This window comes from Staurois parvus, unplaced genomic scaffold, assembly GCF_062004578.1.
Source record: "Staurois parvus isolate SC_StPar_1 unplaced genomic scaffold, SC_StPar_1.0 ptg000927l, whole genome shotgun sequence".
Lineage (NCBI taxonomy): Eukaryota > Metazoa > Chordata > Amphibia > Anura > Ranidae > Staurois > Staurois parvus.
The window spans coordinates 1-17,226 of record NW_028318723.1 but is presented as its reverse complement, the minus strand read 5'-3'; the positions used below and the strand labels follow the sequence as shown (position 1 = coordinate 17,226).

Sequence of the window (17,226 nt, the reverse complement as noted above, 5' to 3'; positions counted from 1 at the left end):
GCTCCAGACAAATGAGAATAAATACCCGGATTTACCCCCGCTCCAGACAAATGAGAATAAATACCAGGATTTACCCCCGCTCCAGACAGATGAGAATAAATACCTGGATTTACCCCCGCTCCATACAAATGAGAATAAATACCCGGATTTACCCCCGCTCCAGACAAATGAGAATAAATACCCGGATTTACCCCCGCTCCAGACAGATGAGAATAAATACCCGGATTTACCCCCGCTCCAGACAAATTTGAATAAATACCCGGATTTACCCCCGCTCCAGACAAATGAGAATAAATACCCGGATTTACCCCCGCTCCAGACAAATGAGAATAAATACCAGGATTTACCCCCGCTCCAGACAAATGAGAATAAATACCTGGATTTACCCCCGCTCCTGCTCCAGACAAATGAGAATAAATACCCGGATTTACCCCCGCTCCAGACAAATGAGAATAAATACCAGGATTTACCCCCGCTCCAGACAGATGAGAATAAATACCCGGATTTACCCCCGCTCCAGACAAATGAGAATAAATACCCGGATTTACCCCCGCTCCAGACAAATGAGAATAAATACCCGGATTTACCCCCGCTCCAGACAAATGAGAATAAATACCCGGATTTACCCCCGCTCCAGACAAATGAGAATAAATACCCGGATTTACCCCCGCTCCAGACAAATGAGAATAAATACCCGGATTTACCCCCGCTCCAGACAAATGAGAATAAATACCTGGATTTACCCCCCCACTCCAGACAAATGAGAATAAATACCCGGATTTACCCCCCCCCGCTCCAGACAAATGAGAATAAATACCCGGATTTACCCCCGCTCCAGACAAATGAGAATAAATACCTGGATTTACCCCCCCACTCCAGACAAATGAGAATAAATACCCGGATTTACCCCCCCGCTCCAGACAAATGAGAATAAATACCTGGATTTACCCCCGCTCCAGACAAATGAGAATAAATACCCGGATTTACCCCCGCTCCAGACAGATGAGAATAAATACCCGGATTTACCCCCGCTCCAGAGAAATGGGAATAAATACCCGGATTTACCCCCCGCTCCAGACAGATGAGAATAAATACCCGGATTTACCCCTGCTCCAGACAAATTTGAATAAATACCAGGATTTACTCCCGCTCCAGACAGATGAGAATAAATACCCGGATTTACCCCCGCTCCAGACAAATGAGAATAAATACCCGGATTTACCCCCGCTCCAGACAGATGAGAATAAATACCAGGATTTACCCCCGGCTCCTGCTCCAGACAAATGAGAATAAATACCCGGATTTATCCCCCCCGCTCCAGACAAATGAGAATAAATACCAGGATTTACCCCCGCTCCAGACAAATGAGAATAAATACCCGGATTTACCCCCGCTCCAGACAGATGAGAATAAATACCCAGATTTACCCCCGCTCCAGACAAATGAGAATAAATACCTGGATTTACCCCCGCTCCAGACAAATGAGAATAAATACCCGGATTTACCCCCGCTCCAGACAAATGAGAATAAATACCCGGATTTACCCCCCGCTCCAGACAGATGAGAATAAATACCAGGATTTACCCCCGCTCCAGACAAATGAGAATAAATACCCGGATTTACCCCCGCTCCAGACAGATGAGAATAAATACCCGGATTTACCCCCGCTCCAGACAAATGAGAATAAATACCAGGATTTACCCCCGGCTCCTGCTCCAAACAAATGAGAATAAATACCTGGATTTACCCCCCCACTCCAGACAAATGAGAATAAATACCCGGATTTATCCCCCCGCTCCAGACAAATGAGAATAAATACCTGGATTTACCCCCGCTCCAGACAAATGAGAATAAATACCCGGATTTACCCCCGCTCCAGACAAATGAGAATAAATACCCGGATTTACCCCCGCTCCAGACAAATGAGAATAAATACCTGGATTTACCCCCCCCCACTCCAGACAAATGAGAATAAATACCCGGATTTACCCCCCCGCTCCAGACAAATGAGAATAAATACCTGGATTTACCCCCGCTCCAGACAAATGAGAATAAATACCCAGATTTACCCCCGCTCCAGACAAATGAGAATAAATACCCGGATTTACCCCCGCTCCAGACAGATGAGAATAAATACCCGGATTTACCCCCGCTCCAGACAAATGAGAATAAATACCCGGATTTACCCCCGCTCCAGACAAATGAGAATAAATACCCGGATTTACCCCCGCTCCAGACAAATGAGAATAAATACCCGGATTTACCCCCGCTCCAGACAAATGAGAATAAATACCCGGATTTACCCCCGCTCCAGACAAATGAGAATAAATACCCGGATTTACCCCCCCGCTCCAGACAAATGAGAATAAATACCCGGATTTACCCCCGCTCCAGACAAATGAGAATAAATACCCGGATTTACCCCCCGCTCCAGACAAATGAGAATAAATACCCGGATTTACCCCCGCTCCAGACAAATGAGAATAAATACCAGGATTTACCCCCGCTCCAGACAAATGAGAATAAATACCTGGATTTACCCCCGCTCCTGCTCCAGACAAATGAGAATAAATACCCGGATTTACCCCCGCTCCAGACAGATGAGAATAAATACCTGGATTTACCCCCGCTCCATACAAATGAGAATAAATACCCGGATTTACCCCCGCTCCAGACAAATGAGAATAAATACCCGGATTTACCCCCGCTCCAGACAGATGAGAATAAATACCCGGATTTACCCCCGCTCCAGACAAATTTGAATAAATACCCGGATTTACCCCCGCTCCAGACAAATGAGAATAAATACCCGGATTTACCCCCGCTCCAGACAAATGAGAATAAATACCAGGATTTACCCCCGCTCCAGACAAATGAGAATAAATACCTGGATTTACCCCCGCTCCTGCTCCAGACAAATGAGAATAAATACCCGGATTTACCCCCGCTCCAGACAAATGAGAATAAATACCAGGATTTACCCCCGCTCCAGACAGATGAGAATAAATACCCGGATTTACCCCCGCTCCAGACAAATGAGAATAAATACCCGGATTTACCCCCGCTCCAGACAAATGAGAATAAATACCCGGATTTACCCCCGCTCCAGACAAATGAGAATAAATACCCGGATTTACCCCCGCTCCAGACAAATGGGAATAAATACCCGGATTTACCCCCGCTCCAGACAAATGAGAATAAATACCCGGATTTACCCCCGCTCCAGACAAATGAGAATAAATACCTGGATTTACCCCCCCACTCCAGACAAATGAGAATAAATACCCGGATTTACCCCCCCCCCCCGCTCCAGACAAATGAGAATAAATACCCGGATTTACCCCCGCTCCAGACAAATGAGAATAAATACCTGGATTTACCCCCCCACTCCAGACAAATGAGAATAAATACCCGGATTTACCCCCCCGCTCCAGACAAATGAGAATAAATACCTGGATTTACCCCCGCTCCAGACAAATGAGAATAAATACCCGGATTTACCCCCGCTCCAGACAGATGAGAATAAATACCCGGATTTACCCCCGCTCCAGAGAAATGGGAATAAATACCCGGATTTACCCCCCGCTCCAGACAGATGAGAATAAATACCCGGATTTACCCCTGCTCCAGACAAATTTGAATAAATACCAGGATTTACTCCCGCTCCAGACAGATGAGAATAAATACCCGGATTTACCCCCGCTCCAGACAAATGAGAATAAATACCCGGATTTACCCCCGCTCCAGACAGATGAGAATAAATACCAGGATTTACCCCCGGCTCCTGCTCCAGACAAATGAGAATAAATACCCGGATTTATCCCCCCCGCTCCAGACAAATGAGAATAAATACCAGGATTTACCCCCGCTCCAGACAAATGAGAATAAATACCCGGATTTACCCCCGCTCCAGACAGATGAGAATAAATACCCAGATTTACCCCCGCTCCAGACAAATGAGAATAAATACCTGGATTTACCCCCGCTCCAGACAAATGAGAATAAATACCCGGATTTACCCCCGCTCCAGACAAATGAGAATAAATACCCGGATTTACCCCCCGCTCCAGACAGATGAGAATAAATACCAGGATTTACCCCCGCTCCAGACAAATGAGAATAAATACCCGGATTTACCCCCGCTCCAGACAGATGAGAATAAATACCCGGATTTACCCCCGCTCCAGACAAATGAGAATAAATACCAGGATTTACCCCCGGCTCCTGCTCCAAACAAATGAGAATAAATACCTGGATTTACCCCCCCACTCCAGACAAATGAGAATAAATACCCGGATTTATCCCCCCGCTCCAGACAAATGAGAATAAATACCTGGATTTACCCCCGCTCCAGACAAATGAGAATAAATACCCGGATTTACCCCCGCTCCAGACAAATGAGAATAAATACCCGGATTTACCCCCGCTCCAGACAAATGAGAATAAATACCTGGATTTACCCCCCCCCACTCCAGACAAATGAGAATAAATACCCGGATTTACCCCCCCGCTCCAGACAAATGAGAATAAATACCTGGATTTACCCCCGCTCCAGACAAATGAGAATAAATACCCAGATTTACCCCCGCTCCAGACAAATGAGAATAAATACCCGGATTTACCCCCGCTCCAGACAGATGAGAATAAATACCCGGATTTACCCCCGCTCCAGACAAATGAGAATAAATACCCGGATTTACCCCCGCTCCAGACAAATGAGAATAAATACCCGGATTTACCCCCGCTCCAGACAAATGAGAATAAATACCCGGATTTACCCCCGCTCCAGACAAATGAGAATAAATACCCGGATTTACCCCCGCTCCAGACAAATGAGAATAAATACCCGGATTTACCCCCCCGCTCCAGACAAATGAGAATAAATACCCGGATTTACCCCCGCTCCAGACAAATGAGAATAAATACCCGGATTTACCCCCCGCTCCAGACAAATGAGAATAAATACCAGGATTTACCCCCGCTCCTGCTCCAGACAAATGAGAATAAATACCCGGATTTACCCCCGCTCCAGACAAATGAGAATAAATACCAGGATTTACCCCCGCTCCTGCTCCAGACAAATGAGAATAAATACCCGGATTTACCCCCGCTCCAGACAGATGAGAATAAATACCTGGATTTACCCCCGCTCCATACAAATGAGAATAAATACCCGGATTTACCCCCGCTCCAGACAAATGAGAATAAATACCCGGATTTACCCCCGCTCCAGACAGATGAGAATAAATACCCGGATTTACCCCCGCTCCAGACAAATTTGAATAAATACCCGGATTTACCCCCGCTCCAGACAAATGAGAATAAATACCCGGATTTACCCCCGCTCCAGACAAATGAGAATAAATACCAGGATTTACCCCCGCTCCAGACAAATGAGAATAAATACCTGGATTTACCCCCGCTCCTGCTCCAGACAAATGAGAATAAATACCCGGATTTACCCCCGCTCCAGACAAATGAGAATAAATACCAGGATTTACCCCCGCTCCAGACAGATGAGAATAAATACCCGGATTTACCCCCGCTCCAGACAAATGAGAATAAATACCCGGATTTACCCCCGCTCCAGACAAATGAGAATAAATACCCGGATTTACCCCCGCTCCAGACAAATGAGAATAAATACCCGGATTTACCCCCGCTCCAGACAAATGAGAATAAATACCCGGATTTACCCCCGCTCCAGACAAATGAGAATAAATACCCGGATTTACCCCCGCTCCAGACAAATGAGAATAAATACCTGGATTTACCCCCCACTCCAGACAAATGAGAATAAATACCCGGATTTACCCCCCCCCGCTCCAGACAAATGAGAATAAATACCCGGATTTACCCCCGCTCCAGACAAATGAGAATAAATACCTGGATTTACCCCCCCACTCCAGACAAATGAGAATAAATACCCGGATTTACCCCCCCGCTCCAGACAAATGAGAATAAATACCTGGATTTACCCCCGCTCCAGACAAATGAGAATAAATACCCGGATTTACCCCCGCTCCAGACAGATGAGAATAAATACCCGGATTTACCCCCGCTCCAGAGAAATGGGAATAAATACCCGGATTTACCCCCCGCTCCAGACAGATGAGAATAAATACCCGGATTTACCCCTGCTCCAGACAAATTTGAATAAATACCAGGATTTACTCCCGCTCCAGACAGATGAGAATAAATACCCGGATTTACCCCCGCTCCAGACAAATGAGAATAAATACCCGGATTTACCCCCGCTCCAGACAGATGAGAATAAATACCAGGATTTACCCCCGGCTCCTGCTCCAGACAAATGAGAATAAATACCCGGATTTATCCCCCCCGCTCCAGACAAATGAGAATAAATACCAGGATTTACCCCCGCTCCAGACAAATGAGAATAAATACCCGGATTTACCCCCGCTCCAGACAGATGAGAATAAATACCCAGATTTACCCCCGCTCCAGACAAATGAGAATAAATACCTGGATTTACCCCCGCTCCAGACAAATGAGAATAAATACCCGGATTTACCCCCGCTCCAGACAAATGAGAATAAATACCCGGATTTACCCCCCGCTCCAGACAGATGAGAATAAATACCAGGATTTACCCCCGCTCCAGACAAATGAGAATAAATACCCGGATTTACCCCCGCTCCAGACAGATGAGAATAAATACCCGGATTTACCCCCGCTCCAGACAAATGAGAATAAATACCAGGATTTACCCCCGGCTCCTGCTCCAAACAAATGAGAATAAATACCTGGATTTACCCCCCCACTCCAGACAAATGAGAATAAATACCCGGATTTATCCCCCCGCTCCAGACAAATGAGAATAAATACCTGGATTTACCCCCGCTCCAGACAAATGAGAATAAATACCCGGATTTACCCCCGCTCCAGACAAATGAGAATAAATACCCGGATTTACCCCCGCTCCAGACAAATGAGAATAAATACCTGGATTTACCCCCCCCCACTCCAGACAAATGAGAATAAATACCCGGATTTACCCCCCCGCTCCAGACAAATGAGAATAAATACCTGGATTTACCCCCGCTCCAGACAAATGAGAATAAATACCCAGATTTACCCCCGCTCCAGACAAATGAGAATAAATACCCGGATTTACCCCCGCTCCAGACAGATGAGAATAAATACCCGGATTTACCCCCGCTCCAGACAAATGAGAATAAATACCCGGATTTACCCCCGCTCCAGACAAATGAGAATAAATACCCGGATTTACCCCCGCTCCAGACAAATGAGAATAAATACCCGGATTTACCCCCGCTCCAGACAAATGAGAATAAATACCCGGATTTACCCCCGCTCCAGACAAATGAGAATAAATACCCGGATTTACCCCCCCGCTCCAGACAAATGAGAATAAATACCCGGATTTACCCCCGCTCCAGACAAATGAGAATAAATACCCGGATTTACCCCCCGCTCCAGACAAATGAGAATAAATACCCGGATTTACCCCCGCTCCAGACAAATGAGAATAAATACCAGGATTTACCCCCGCTCCAGACAAATGAGAATAAATACCTGGATTTACCCCCGCTCCTGCTCCAGACAAATGAGAATAAATACCCGGATTTACCCCCGCTCCAGACAGATGAGAATAAATACCTGGATTTACCCCCGCTCCATACAAATGAGAATAAATACCCGGATTTACCCCCGCTCCAGACAAATGAGAATAAATACCCGGATTTACCCCCGCTCCAGACAGATGAGAATAAATACCCGGATTTACCCCCGCTCCAGACAAATTTGAATAAATACCCGGATTTACCCCCGCTCCAGACAAATGAGAATAAATACCCGGATTTACCCCCGCTCCAGACAAATGAGAATAAATACCAGGATTTACCCCCGCTCCAGACAAATGAGAATAAATACCTGGATTTACCCCCGCTCCTGCTCCAGACAAATGAGAATAAATACCCGGATTTACCCCCGCTCCAGACAAATGAGAATAAATACCAGGATTTACCCCCGCTCCAGACAGATGAGAATAAATACCCGGATTTACCCCCGCTCCAGACAAATGAGAATAAATACCCGGATTTACCCCCGCTCCAGACAAATGAGAATAAATACCCGGATTTACCCCCGCTCCAGACAAATGAGAATAAATACCCGGATTTACCCCCGCTCCAGACAAATGAGAATAAATACCCGGATTTACCCCCGCTCCAGACAAATGAGAATAAATACCCGGATTTACCCCCGCTCCAGACAAATGAGAATAAATACCTGGATTTACCCCCCCACTCCAGACAAATGAGAATAAATACCCGGATTTACCCCCCCGCTCCAGACAAATGAGAATAAATACCCGGATTTACCCCCGCTCCAGACAAATGAGAATAAATACCTGGATTTACCCCCCCACTCCAGACAAATGAGAATAAATACCCGGATTTACCCCCCCGCTCCAGACAAATGAGAATAAATACCTGGATTTACCCCCGCTCCAGACAAATGAGAATAAATACCCGGATTTACCCCCGCTCCAGACAGATGAGAATAAATACCCGGATTTACCCCCGCTCCAGAGAAATGGGAATAAATACCCGGATTTACCCCCCGCTCCAGACAGATGAGAATAAATACCCGGATTTACCCCTGCTCCAGACAAATTTGAATAAATACCAGGATTTACTCCCGCTCCAGACAGATGAGAATAAATACCCGGATTTACCCCCGCTCCAGACAAATGAGAATAAATACCCGGATTTACCCCCGCTCCAGACAGATGAGAATAAATACCAGGATTTACCCCCGGCTCCTGCTCCAGACAAATGAGAATAAATACCCGGATTTATCCCCCCCGCTCCAGACAAATGAGAATAAATACCAGGATTTACCCCCGCTCCAGACAAATGAGAATAAATACCCGGATTTACCCCCGCTCCAGACAGATGAGAATAAATACCCAGATTTACCCCCGCTCCAGACAAATGAGAATAAATACCTGGATTTACCCCCGCTCCAGACAGATGAGAATAAATACCCGGATTTACCCCCGCTCCAGACAAATGAGAATAAATACCCGGATTTACCCCCGCTCCAGACAAATGAGAATAAATACCCGGATTTACCCCCGCTCCAGACAAATGAGAATAAATACCTGGATTTACCCCCGCTCCAGACAAATGGGAATAAATACCCGGATTTACCCCCCGCTCCAGACAAATGAGAATAAATATCCGGATTTACCCCCGCTCCAGACAAATGAGAATAAATACCCGGATTTACCCCCGCTCCAGACAAATGAGAATAAATACCTGGATTTACCCCCCCACTCCAGACAAATGAGAATAAATACCCGGATTTACCCCCCCCGCTCCAGACAAATGAGAATAAATACCCGGATTTACCCCCGCTCCAGACAAATGAGAATAAATACCTGGATTTACCCCCCACTCCAGACAAATGAGAATAAATACCCGGATTTACCCCCCCCCGCTCCAGACAAATGAGAATAAATACCTGGATTTACCCCCGCTCCAGACAAATGAGAATAAATACCTGGATTTACCCCCGCTCCAGACAGATGAGAATAAATACCCGGATTTACCCCCGCTCCAGAGAAATGGGAATAAATACCCGGATTTACCCCCCGCTCCAGACAGATGAGAATAAATACCCGGATTTACCCCTGCTCCAGACAAATTTGAATAAATACCAGGATTTACTCCCGCTCCAGACAGATGAGAATAAATACCCGGATTTACCCCCGCTCCAGACAAATGAGAATAAATACCCGGATTTACCCCCGCTCCAGACAAATGAGAATAAATACCCGGATTTACCCCCGCTCCAGACAAATGAGAATAAATACCCGGATTTACCCCCGCTCCAGACAAATGAGAATAAATACCCGGATTTACCCCCGCTCCAGACAAATGGGAATAAATACCCGGATTTACCCCTGCTCCAGACAAATTTGAATAAATACCAGGATTTACCCCCGCTCCAGACAAATGAGAATAAATACCCGGATTTACCCCTGCTCCAGACAAATGAGAATAAATACCCGGATTTACCCCCGCTCCAGACAAATGAGAATAAATACCCGGATTTACCCCCCCGCTCCAGACAAATGAGAATAAATACCCGGTGTGACGGAGGAAAGGCAGGACAGAACACACAGAGAGGATGACAGATGCACAAAGCTTTATTGAGACAAACAGACGGCAGTCCTTCAATACGGGGGGGGGGGGCAGAGAGGGTGGATTTGCCACTCAATGGTAACGAGGGTCCCCACCCACTTATAGTCCACTAGGAGAGCCAAGGGGGTGTCCCTGTAACAGGGGTACTCCGACACAGGAGAGGGGTGCGAGGAGTCACCACCGTAACAGTTCAGGTAGCAGTGAGGAAGCCGGTACTCACAGAGAACGAGGGTTCAGTCCAGGCTGGGGATAGATCCAGGCAGATTCACGGGGACAGCAGACGATTCCTCCACAGTGCAGGGATTGCAGGCAACACAGACAGTCCAGGAGATGAGGAGGAGGACGGGGGATGAGAGGAGCTGGCGCTCAGCACAGCCAGGAGATGAGGAGGAGGACGGGGGATGAGAGGAGCTGGCGCTCAGCACAGCCAGGAGAACACACAGGGGGGGGGGGGGTTTCTTGCTCTCTCTTAAGTATTGAGCTGGTAACCGGATACTTCCTGTCGGGTTACCATGGCAATGGGTCCTGTCCAGAGAGTTCAGGAATTTGGCATGAGGGGGAAGGGAGGGGGGTCCAGAGTAATTTAATTAGGCCATTAGGCCAGTGACACGGGACAATTGGAAGAATACAGAGCAGGACGCTGAGGGCATGTGATACAAGGCATCAATAAGGGGATTAATAATTGGCAGGCTCCCATACCGTGACACCCGGATTTACCCCCGCTCCAGACAAATGAGAATAAATACCCGGATTTACCCTCGCTCCAGACAAATGAGAATAAATACCCGGATTTACCCCCGCTCCAGACAGATGAGAATAAATACCCGGATTTACCCCCGCTCCAAGCGCTGCATTTGCTGAGCTGGCCTTTAGAATAGCAGGGCGCACATCATGTCCATCTGATACGAGTCTCACGTGACGCAAGATTCTCAATGCTGGAAAACTGGAAAGACCCGACGTGTGCTCATCCCCCCCCCCCTGACGTGTGCTCTCCCCCCCCTCCCCCGTGATGTTATCAGCGGGATCTTCTTTGCTCACCTCCGTATCTCGGTGTTTGTACGAGAGGTCACCCTGCCTGACCCACTGAGTTCACTCGCTTCTCTCTTTCTGCTGCCATTCTCAGAAAACACCCCCCGAGGTGAATGGACGCGGTGACTCTCACCCAGGAAACGCAATAACTGCGAACAGCAGAGAAGCTCCTTTATAGTCAGCGGCGGACTGACAACTCATGGGGCCCCTGGGCAATAGGGGATCATGGGGCCCCTGTGTCCTTGCCCAAACTCAAAAAAGCCTATGAAAAAGGTACCAGGGGCATCTCATGGGGCCCCCTACTGACCCCCGTGCCCTCGGGTGGTGCCCGAGTTTCCAAATGGTCAGTCCACCCCTACGTATAGTTATCTTTTCCCTTTTTTACTTATTATTGGTATTTCTATAGCGCCATCAATGTACACCACGTTTTACATACAGGGGGTTAGACAAAAAAAATGGAAACAGGACATGATTTGCTGGTTTGAAAGTGACGACATGTTTTGCCTTGGAAGCAGAAGTGATGTAACATTTTTTTGCTTCTGCTGTGAGATGAGACACCTAGCTAACAGGCGGGAGGCCTCACTTTTCACATTCGCTGCGTGCGCTGCTGGTAATACAAAGTCATGTCAGAGGTTACTGAGCTTTAACCCCCCCTGGCGGTATTCCCGAGTGTAGCTCAGGGTAAAGTTTCAGCACCACAAGCGGTAACCCCGAGCCAGGGGCGGACTGACAACTCATGGGGACCCCTGGCAATAGGGGATCATGGGGCCCCTGTGTCCTTGCCCAAACTCAAAAAAGCCTATGAAAAAGGTACCAGGGGCATCTCATGGGGCCCCCTACTGACCCTGGGCCCTCGGGCGGTGCCCGAGTTTTCAAATGGTCAGTCCGCCCCTGCCCCGAGCTACACTCGGGAATACACTGCAGCGTTGCTCCGGGATCCCTCCAGCACTTACCTTGTCCTGCGCTCCCGCGATGTCCCCCCTGCAGTGTCCCCTGTAATGTCCTCCGGCCGATGCCGGCATCCGCCTTCCGGGTTCCGTTCCCTGTGACGTCGGGACGTACGGGGGACGGAACTGGTGGGAAAATTAAAAATGTCAAAAAGTGACATTCACTAAAATCACATAGTATAACATTCCTGTATCAAACCATTTCACATACATTTTGTCCCGAGTGCTTTGTCCGGCGCCCTGCCTGCATTTTGAATGTTCTTTCTGCCTGGAAACTGAGAAACGTCCATGGCGTCCAAAAAGCGTCCCTTTAAGTCAAAAGCGGTTTTAGACCGGCTAGAGAACAGCGATAGTAAATCAGAACCACTTGCAGAATTGAGTGATAATGATTCGTGGGGGAAATTCCTCATCAGACACTGAAAACGATTCTGCGACTTTGCTCAGCAATGTGCGAACTTGGCGCTGTATTTCACATTTCAGTGTTTTTGGTTTGATTATATTATTGAATTAAATTTATTATTATTATATTATTATATTTTATGATTATTTATTAAATTATAATTTATGATTTTGTGTTTCAAATGTTAACATACCCGGGATGTTTACTAGACTCTTGTTCAGACAGATTTCAGTGAGTTATTCCTAAAAATTACAGGCCTACAATAAAAAAACTACATATTTCCATGCAAAAAAATGTACCGCTTTGAGCACAGAAATACTGACATAATCAGACTGCTATGAAGGTTACAGAGGGCAAATTGTTGGTGCTGCTTAGCTGGTGCATCTGTTCTGAAGTCGCCAATTTATTTGCCGTGTTACGAGGTCCAATATCGAAGGTTATGACGGCATCAGTGCCGGGACGAGGTCATGCAGCTCCCAGGGCAAACAAGCCAAACTGCGCCCCCCCTTCATTATGTGTGAGCTTAGGGGGTGCTACCCCCAGCAGTCATCCATCCACTTATCAGAATGCCTTGTATCAGAACGAGCTCACTGGCGCCCCCATCCATACAGTAAACTGCTGCTCCCAGGGCAGCCGCCCCTCCTGCCCACCCCTTGTCCCGGCACTAGACGGCACATACAGTTTCCGGGAAAAAGTTGTCTGATAAACATAAGCGCGGATCGTCATGGTCAATGGACCGAAAGAGACAAAAGGATATTGTGACCCGGAATAAGAAGACAACTGCTGCAAAAGGGACTGCAGAGCTCAATCACAGTCCCGTGAAGACTGAGCTCTGCAGTCACTATTGCAGCAGTTGTTTTCTCATTCCGGGTCACAATCCTGTGCAATGTCCTTTTGTCTCTTTCCGTTAGTTGTCCATGTCAACCGTACTTATACTGATCAGACGACGTTTTCCTGGAAACTGTATAAGCCATCATAACCTTTGATTCTGTACCTCGCAACACGTCAAATAAATCGGCGACTTCAGTCAGAGAGGCGCCAGCTAAGCGCCACCAACAATTTGCCCTCTTTAAAGCTCCGTAGGCTCTGACATGATTCCGTATTACTAGCACTGCACACAGTGATTAATGAGAGCGAGGCTTCCCACCTGTTAGCTAGGTGTCTCATCACACAGCGAAAGCCAAAAAATGCTACATCACTTCCGCTTTCAATGCAAATCATCACTTGCGCACCTGCAAATCATGTCGTGTTTCCTTTTTTATTTGTTTAACTCCTGTATTTAGCACATCAGTCCCTGGCCTCAAGGAGCTTAGAATCTGTGATGAAGAACTAGGAGCGCAGAGAGAAAGCACACAGAGGCAGATCACACGGAACCCAACGTGCGAGGAACGTGGGTGTACAAGAGGGGCAATGAGACACAGCACAAGGTAATAGTCTACAGCAGGGGTCTCCAAACCTTTTGAACAAAGGGACAGTTTTCTGGTCTTGTGGCTTTGGGGGGGGGGGGGGGGGATACCGTAACCAGTGGGAGTGGAAAATGCAGCAGAAATCGTGCCCAATCATTGGTGTTAGTAGAAGGTATAGTGCCCTATTACTGGTATCATGAGAAGAATAGTGCCCCAACATTGGTGTCAGTGGAAGGAATGGTATCAATGAAAGAAAATTTGCCCCAATACTAGTGTCAGTGGAAGGTCCAGTGCCCCAATATTGGTGTCAGGGAAGGACCGGTGCTCCAGCATTGGTGTCAGTGGCAGGAGTAGTGCACCATCGATTGTACCAGTGAGAGGAAAAGTGCCCCATCTTTAGTGTTAGTGGAAGTAATGGCGTTCTATATTTTATATCAGTGGATGGAATTATTCCCCATTGTTGAGGTCAGTGGTAGGAACAGTGCCCCAATGATGGTACCATTGGAAGGAAAAGTGCCCCATCTTTAGTGTTTGTGGAAGTAATAGTATTCTGTATTTTATATCAATGGATGGAATTAATCCTCATTGGTATCAGTGGCAGGAACAGTACCCCAATGATGGGGCACTATTGCTCCCACTGATACCAATGATGGGACACTATTCACCCCACTGATACCAATGATGGGGCACTATTCCTCCCACTGATACCAATGATGGGGCACTATTCCTCCCACTGATACCAATGATGGGGCACTATTCCTCCCACTGACACCAATGATGGAACACTATTCCTCCCACTGATACCAATGATGGGGCACTATTCCTCCCACTGATACCAATGATGGAGCACTATTCCTCCTACTGATACCAATGATGGGGCACTATTCCTCCCACTGATACCAATGATGGGGCACTATTCACCCCACTGATACCAATGATCGAGCACTATTCCTCCCACTGACACCAATGATGGAGCACTATTCCTCCCACTGATACCAATGATCGAGCACTATTCCTCCCACTGACACCAATGATGGAGCACTATTCCTCCCACTGATACCAATGATCGAGCACTATTCCTCCCACTGATACCAATGATGGAGCACTATTCCTCCCACTGATACCAATGATGGGGCACTATTCACCCCACTGATACCAATGATGGAGCACTATTCCTCCCACTGATACCAATGATCGAGCACTATTCCTCCCACTGACACCAATGATGGAGCACTATTCCTCCCACTGATACCAATGATCGAGCACTATTCCTCCCACTGATACCAATGATGGAGCACTATTCCTCCCACTGATACCAATGATGGAGCACTATTCCTCCCACTGACACCAATGATGGAGCACTATTCCTCCCACTGATACCAATGATGGAGCACTATTCCTCCCACTGATACCAATGATGGAGCACTATTCCTCCCACTGATACCAATGATGGAGCACTATTCCTCCCACTGATACCAATGATGGAGCACTATTCCTCCCACTGATACCAATGATGGAGCACTATTCCTCCCACTGATACCAATGATGGAGCACTATTCCTCCCACTGACACCAATGATAGGGCACTATTCCTCCCACTGACACCAATGATGGGGCACTATTCCTCCCACTGACACCAATGATGGGGCACTATTCCTCCCACTGACATCAATGATGGGGAACTATTCCTCCCACTGACACCAATGATGGGCACTATTCCTCCCACTGATACCAATGATGGGGCACTATTCCTCCCACTGATACCAATGATGGGGCACTATTCCTCCCACTGATACCAATGATGGGGCACTATTCCTCCCACTGACACCAATGATGGGGCACTATTCCTCCCACTGACACCAATGATGGGGCACTATTCCTCCCACTGATACCAATGATGGGGCACTATTCCTGCCACTGACACCAATGATGGGGCACTATTCCTCCCACTGATACCAATGATGGGGCACCATTCCTCCCACTGACACCAATGATGGGACATCCAATCAGAGAACCTTTTGCATTCAATGAAAAAATGCAAAGTGTTCCCCGACTTGCACCCATGCTGAGCAAGCAACTTTCGTGTTAGAAGCCCGGGACCCAGAAGCCAGTGGAGATCCCTGTAGTAGCGATGTAGTAGCAGAGTCTATACCAGGATTTCCAGCCTCCAGAGGGACCCCGCAGGTATGGTATATACCAGGGGTGGACTGACAACTCATGGGGCCCCCGGGCAATAGGAGATCATGGGTCCCCTGTGTCATTGCCCAAACTCAAAAAGCCTATGAAAAAGGTACCAGGGGCATCTCATGGGGCCCCCTACTGACCCCAGGCCCTCAGGCGGTGCCCGAGTTTCCAAATGGTCAGTCTGCCCCTGGTATATACATAGTTAGGTCCAAATTGAACCATGTCACCATGAAAGCAGCTTCAAAATTCCTAAATGTTTAAATCGCACACAAGCAGCATCAATTAATGGTCAGCAGAAAATGAAAGGCGAATATGAACACGTCTAGCACAACGAATGACACATATGCAGAACGTACCTTGAGGGACTGGCGGCGTGTCGCGGCAGGAGAGCAGACACTGACACACAGGCGGCGTGGAGTCTTTGTTTTATATTTCAGAGCCGGAATGGCCTGTGCCCTTGGCATGCAACCCCGCTTATCTATCAGTGCAGTATATTTTGATTCCTCGGTGTCTTTGACCTCTTCTGGTTACTTTGTAACCAGCCCTTCCCCAGTGTAGGAATAGAACCCTGATAGAGAAAGGTACACTTTAACCCTAACATTACCCAAGTCACCGGTCACACCGCTGCCGTTACAAATCACGCCATTTGTGTGCAATTTCAGCGCAATTTCTGAAGACTTTATTGCTACTTGTGAAGATTTTCAACAATTTCTTGTAATTTGCAGTGCGATTTCCACTATATTCTGTGTATGTGAGATCGCAACAAAACTGCAGAAAAATTCACGCAAGAACTACTTTAGAAATCGCGCACGTTAAGACGGCGACATTCACATTCATTAGATGCGATTTCAGGTGCGAATTCAATTCGCAAATCGCACACGGGCAGCACAGTGGCTAAATGGTTAGCACGTTTGGCAGTAATAGGGTCGTTGGTTCGAATCCCAGCCACGCCACCACCTGCCTGGAGTTCGCATGTTCTCCCTGTGCCTGCGTGGGTTTCCTCCGGGTACTTTGGTTTCCTCCCACACTCCAAAGACATGCTGGTAGGTTAATTAGCTCCAGTCT

The 17,226-nt window shown here is 47.4% G+C and overlaps 1 protein-coding gene across 2 annotated transcripts in view; it reads right to left on the bottom strand.

The window, feature by feature from the left end:
- SLC51B (SLC51 subunit beta) overlaps nt 1-16,652 on the bottom strand; it is a 45,902-nt gene extending 29,250 nt beyond the window's left edge. Inside the window, exon 1 of one of the 2 annotated variants that reach the window (XM_089656657.1) lies at nt 16,518-16,652. Coding sequence is in view for 1 of the 2 variants with exons in the window: in XM_089656656.1 (XP_089512782.1) it covers nt 11,031-11,050 (20 nt within the window). In the remaining variant the exon portion in view is untranslated. Of the gene's footprint in view, nt 1-11,030; nt 11,054-16,517 lie in introns of those variants that run through there. The other variant, XM_089656656.1, reaches the window with a different exon arrangement.
- Between the last annotated feature and the right edge of the window lie 574 nt (nt 16,653-17,226).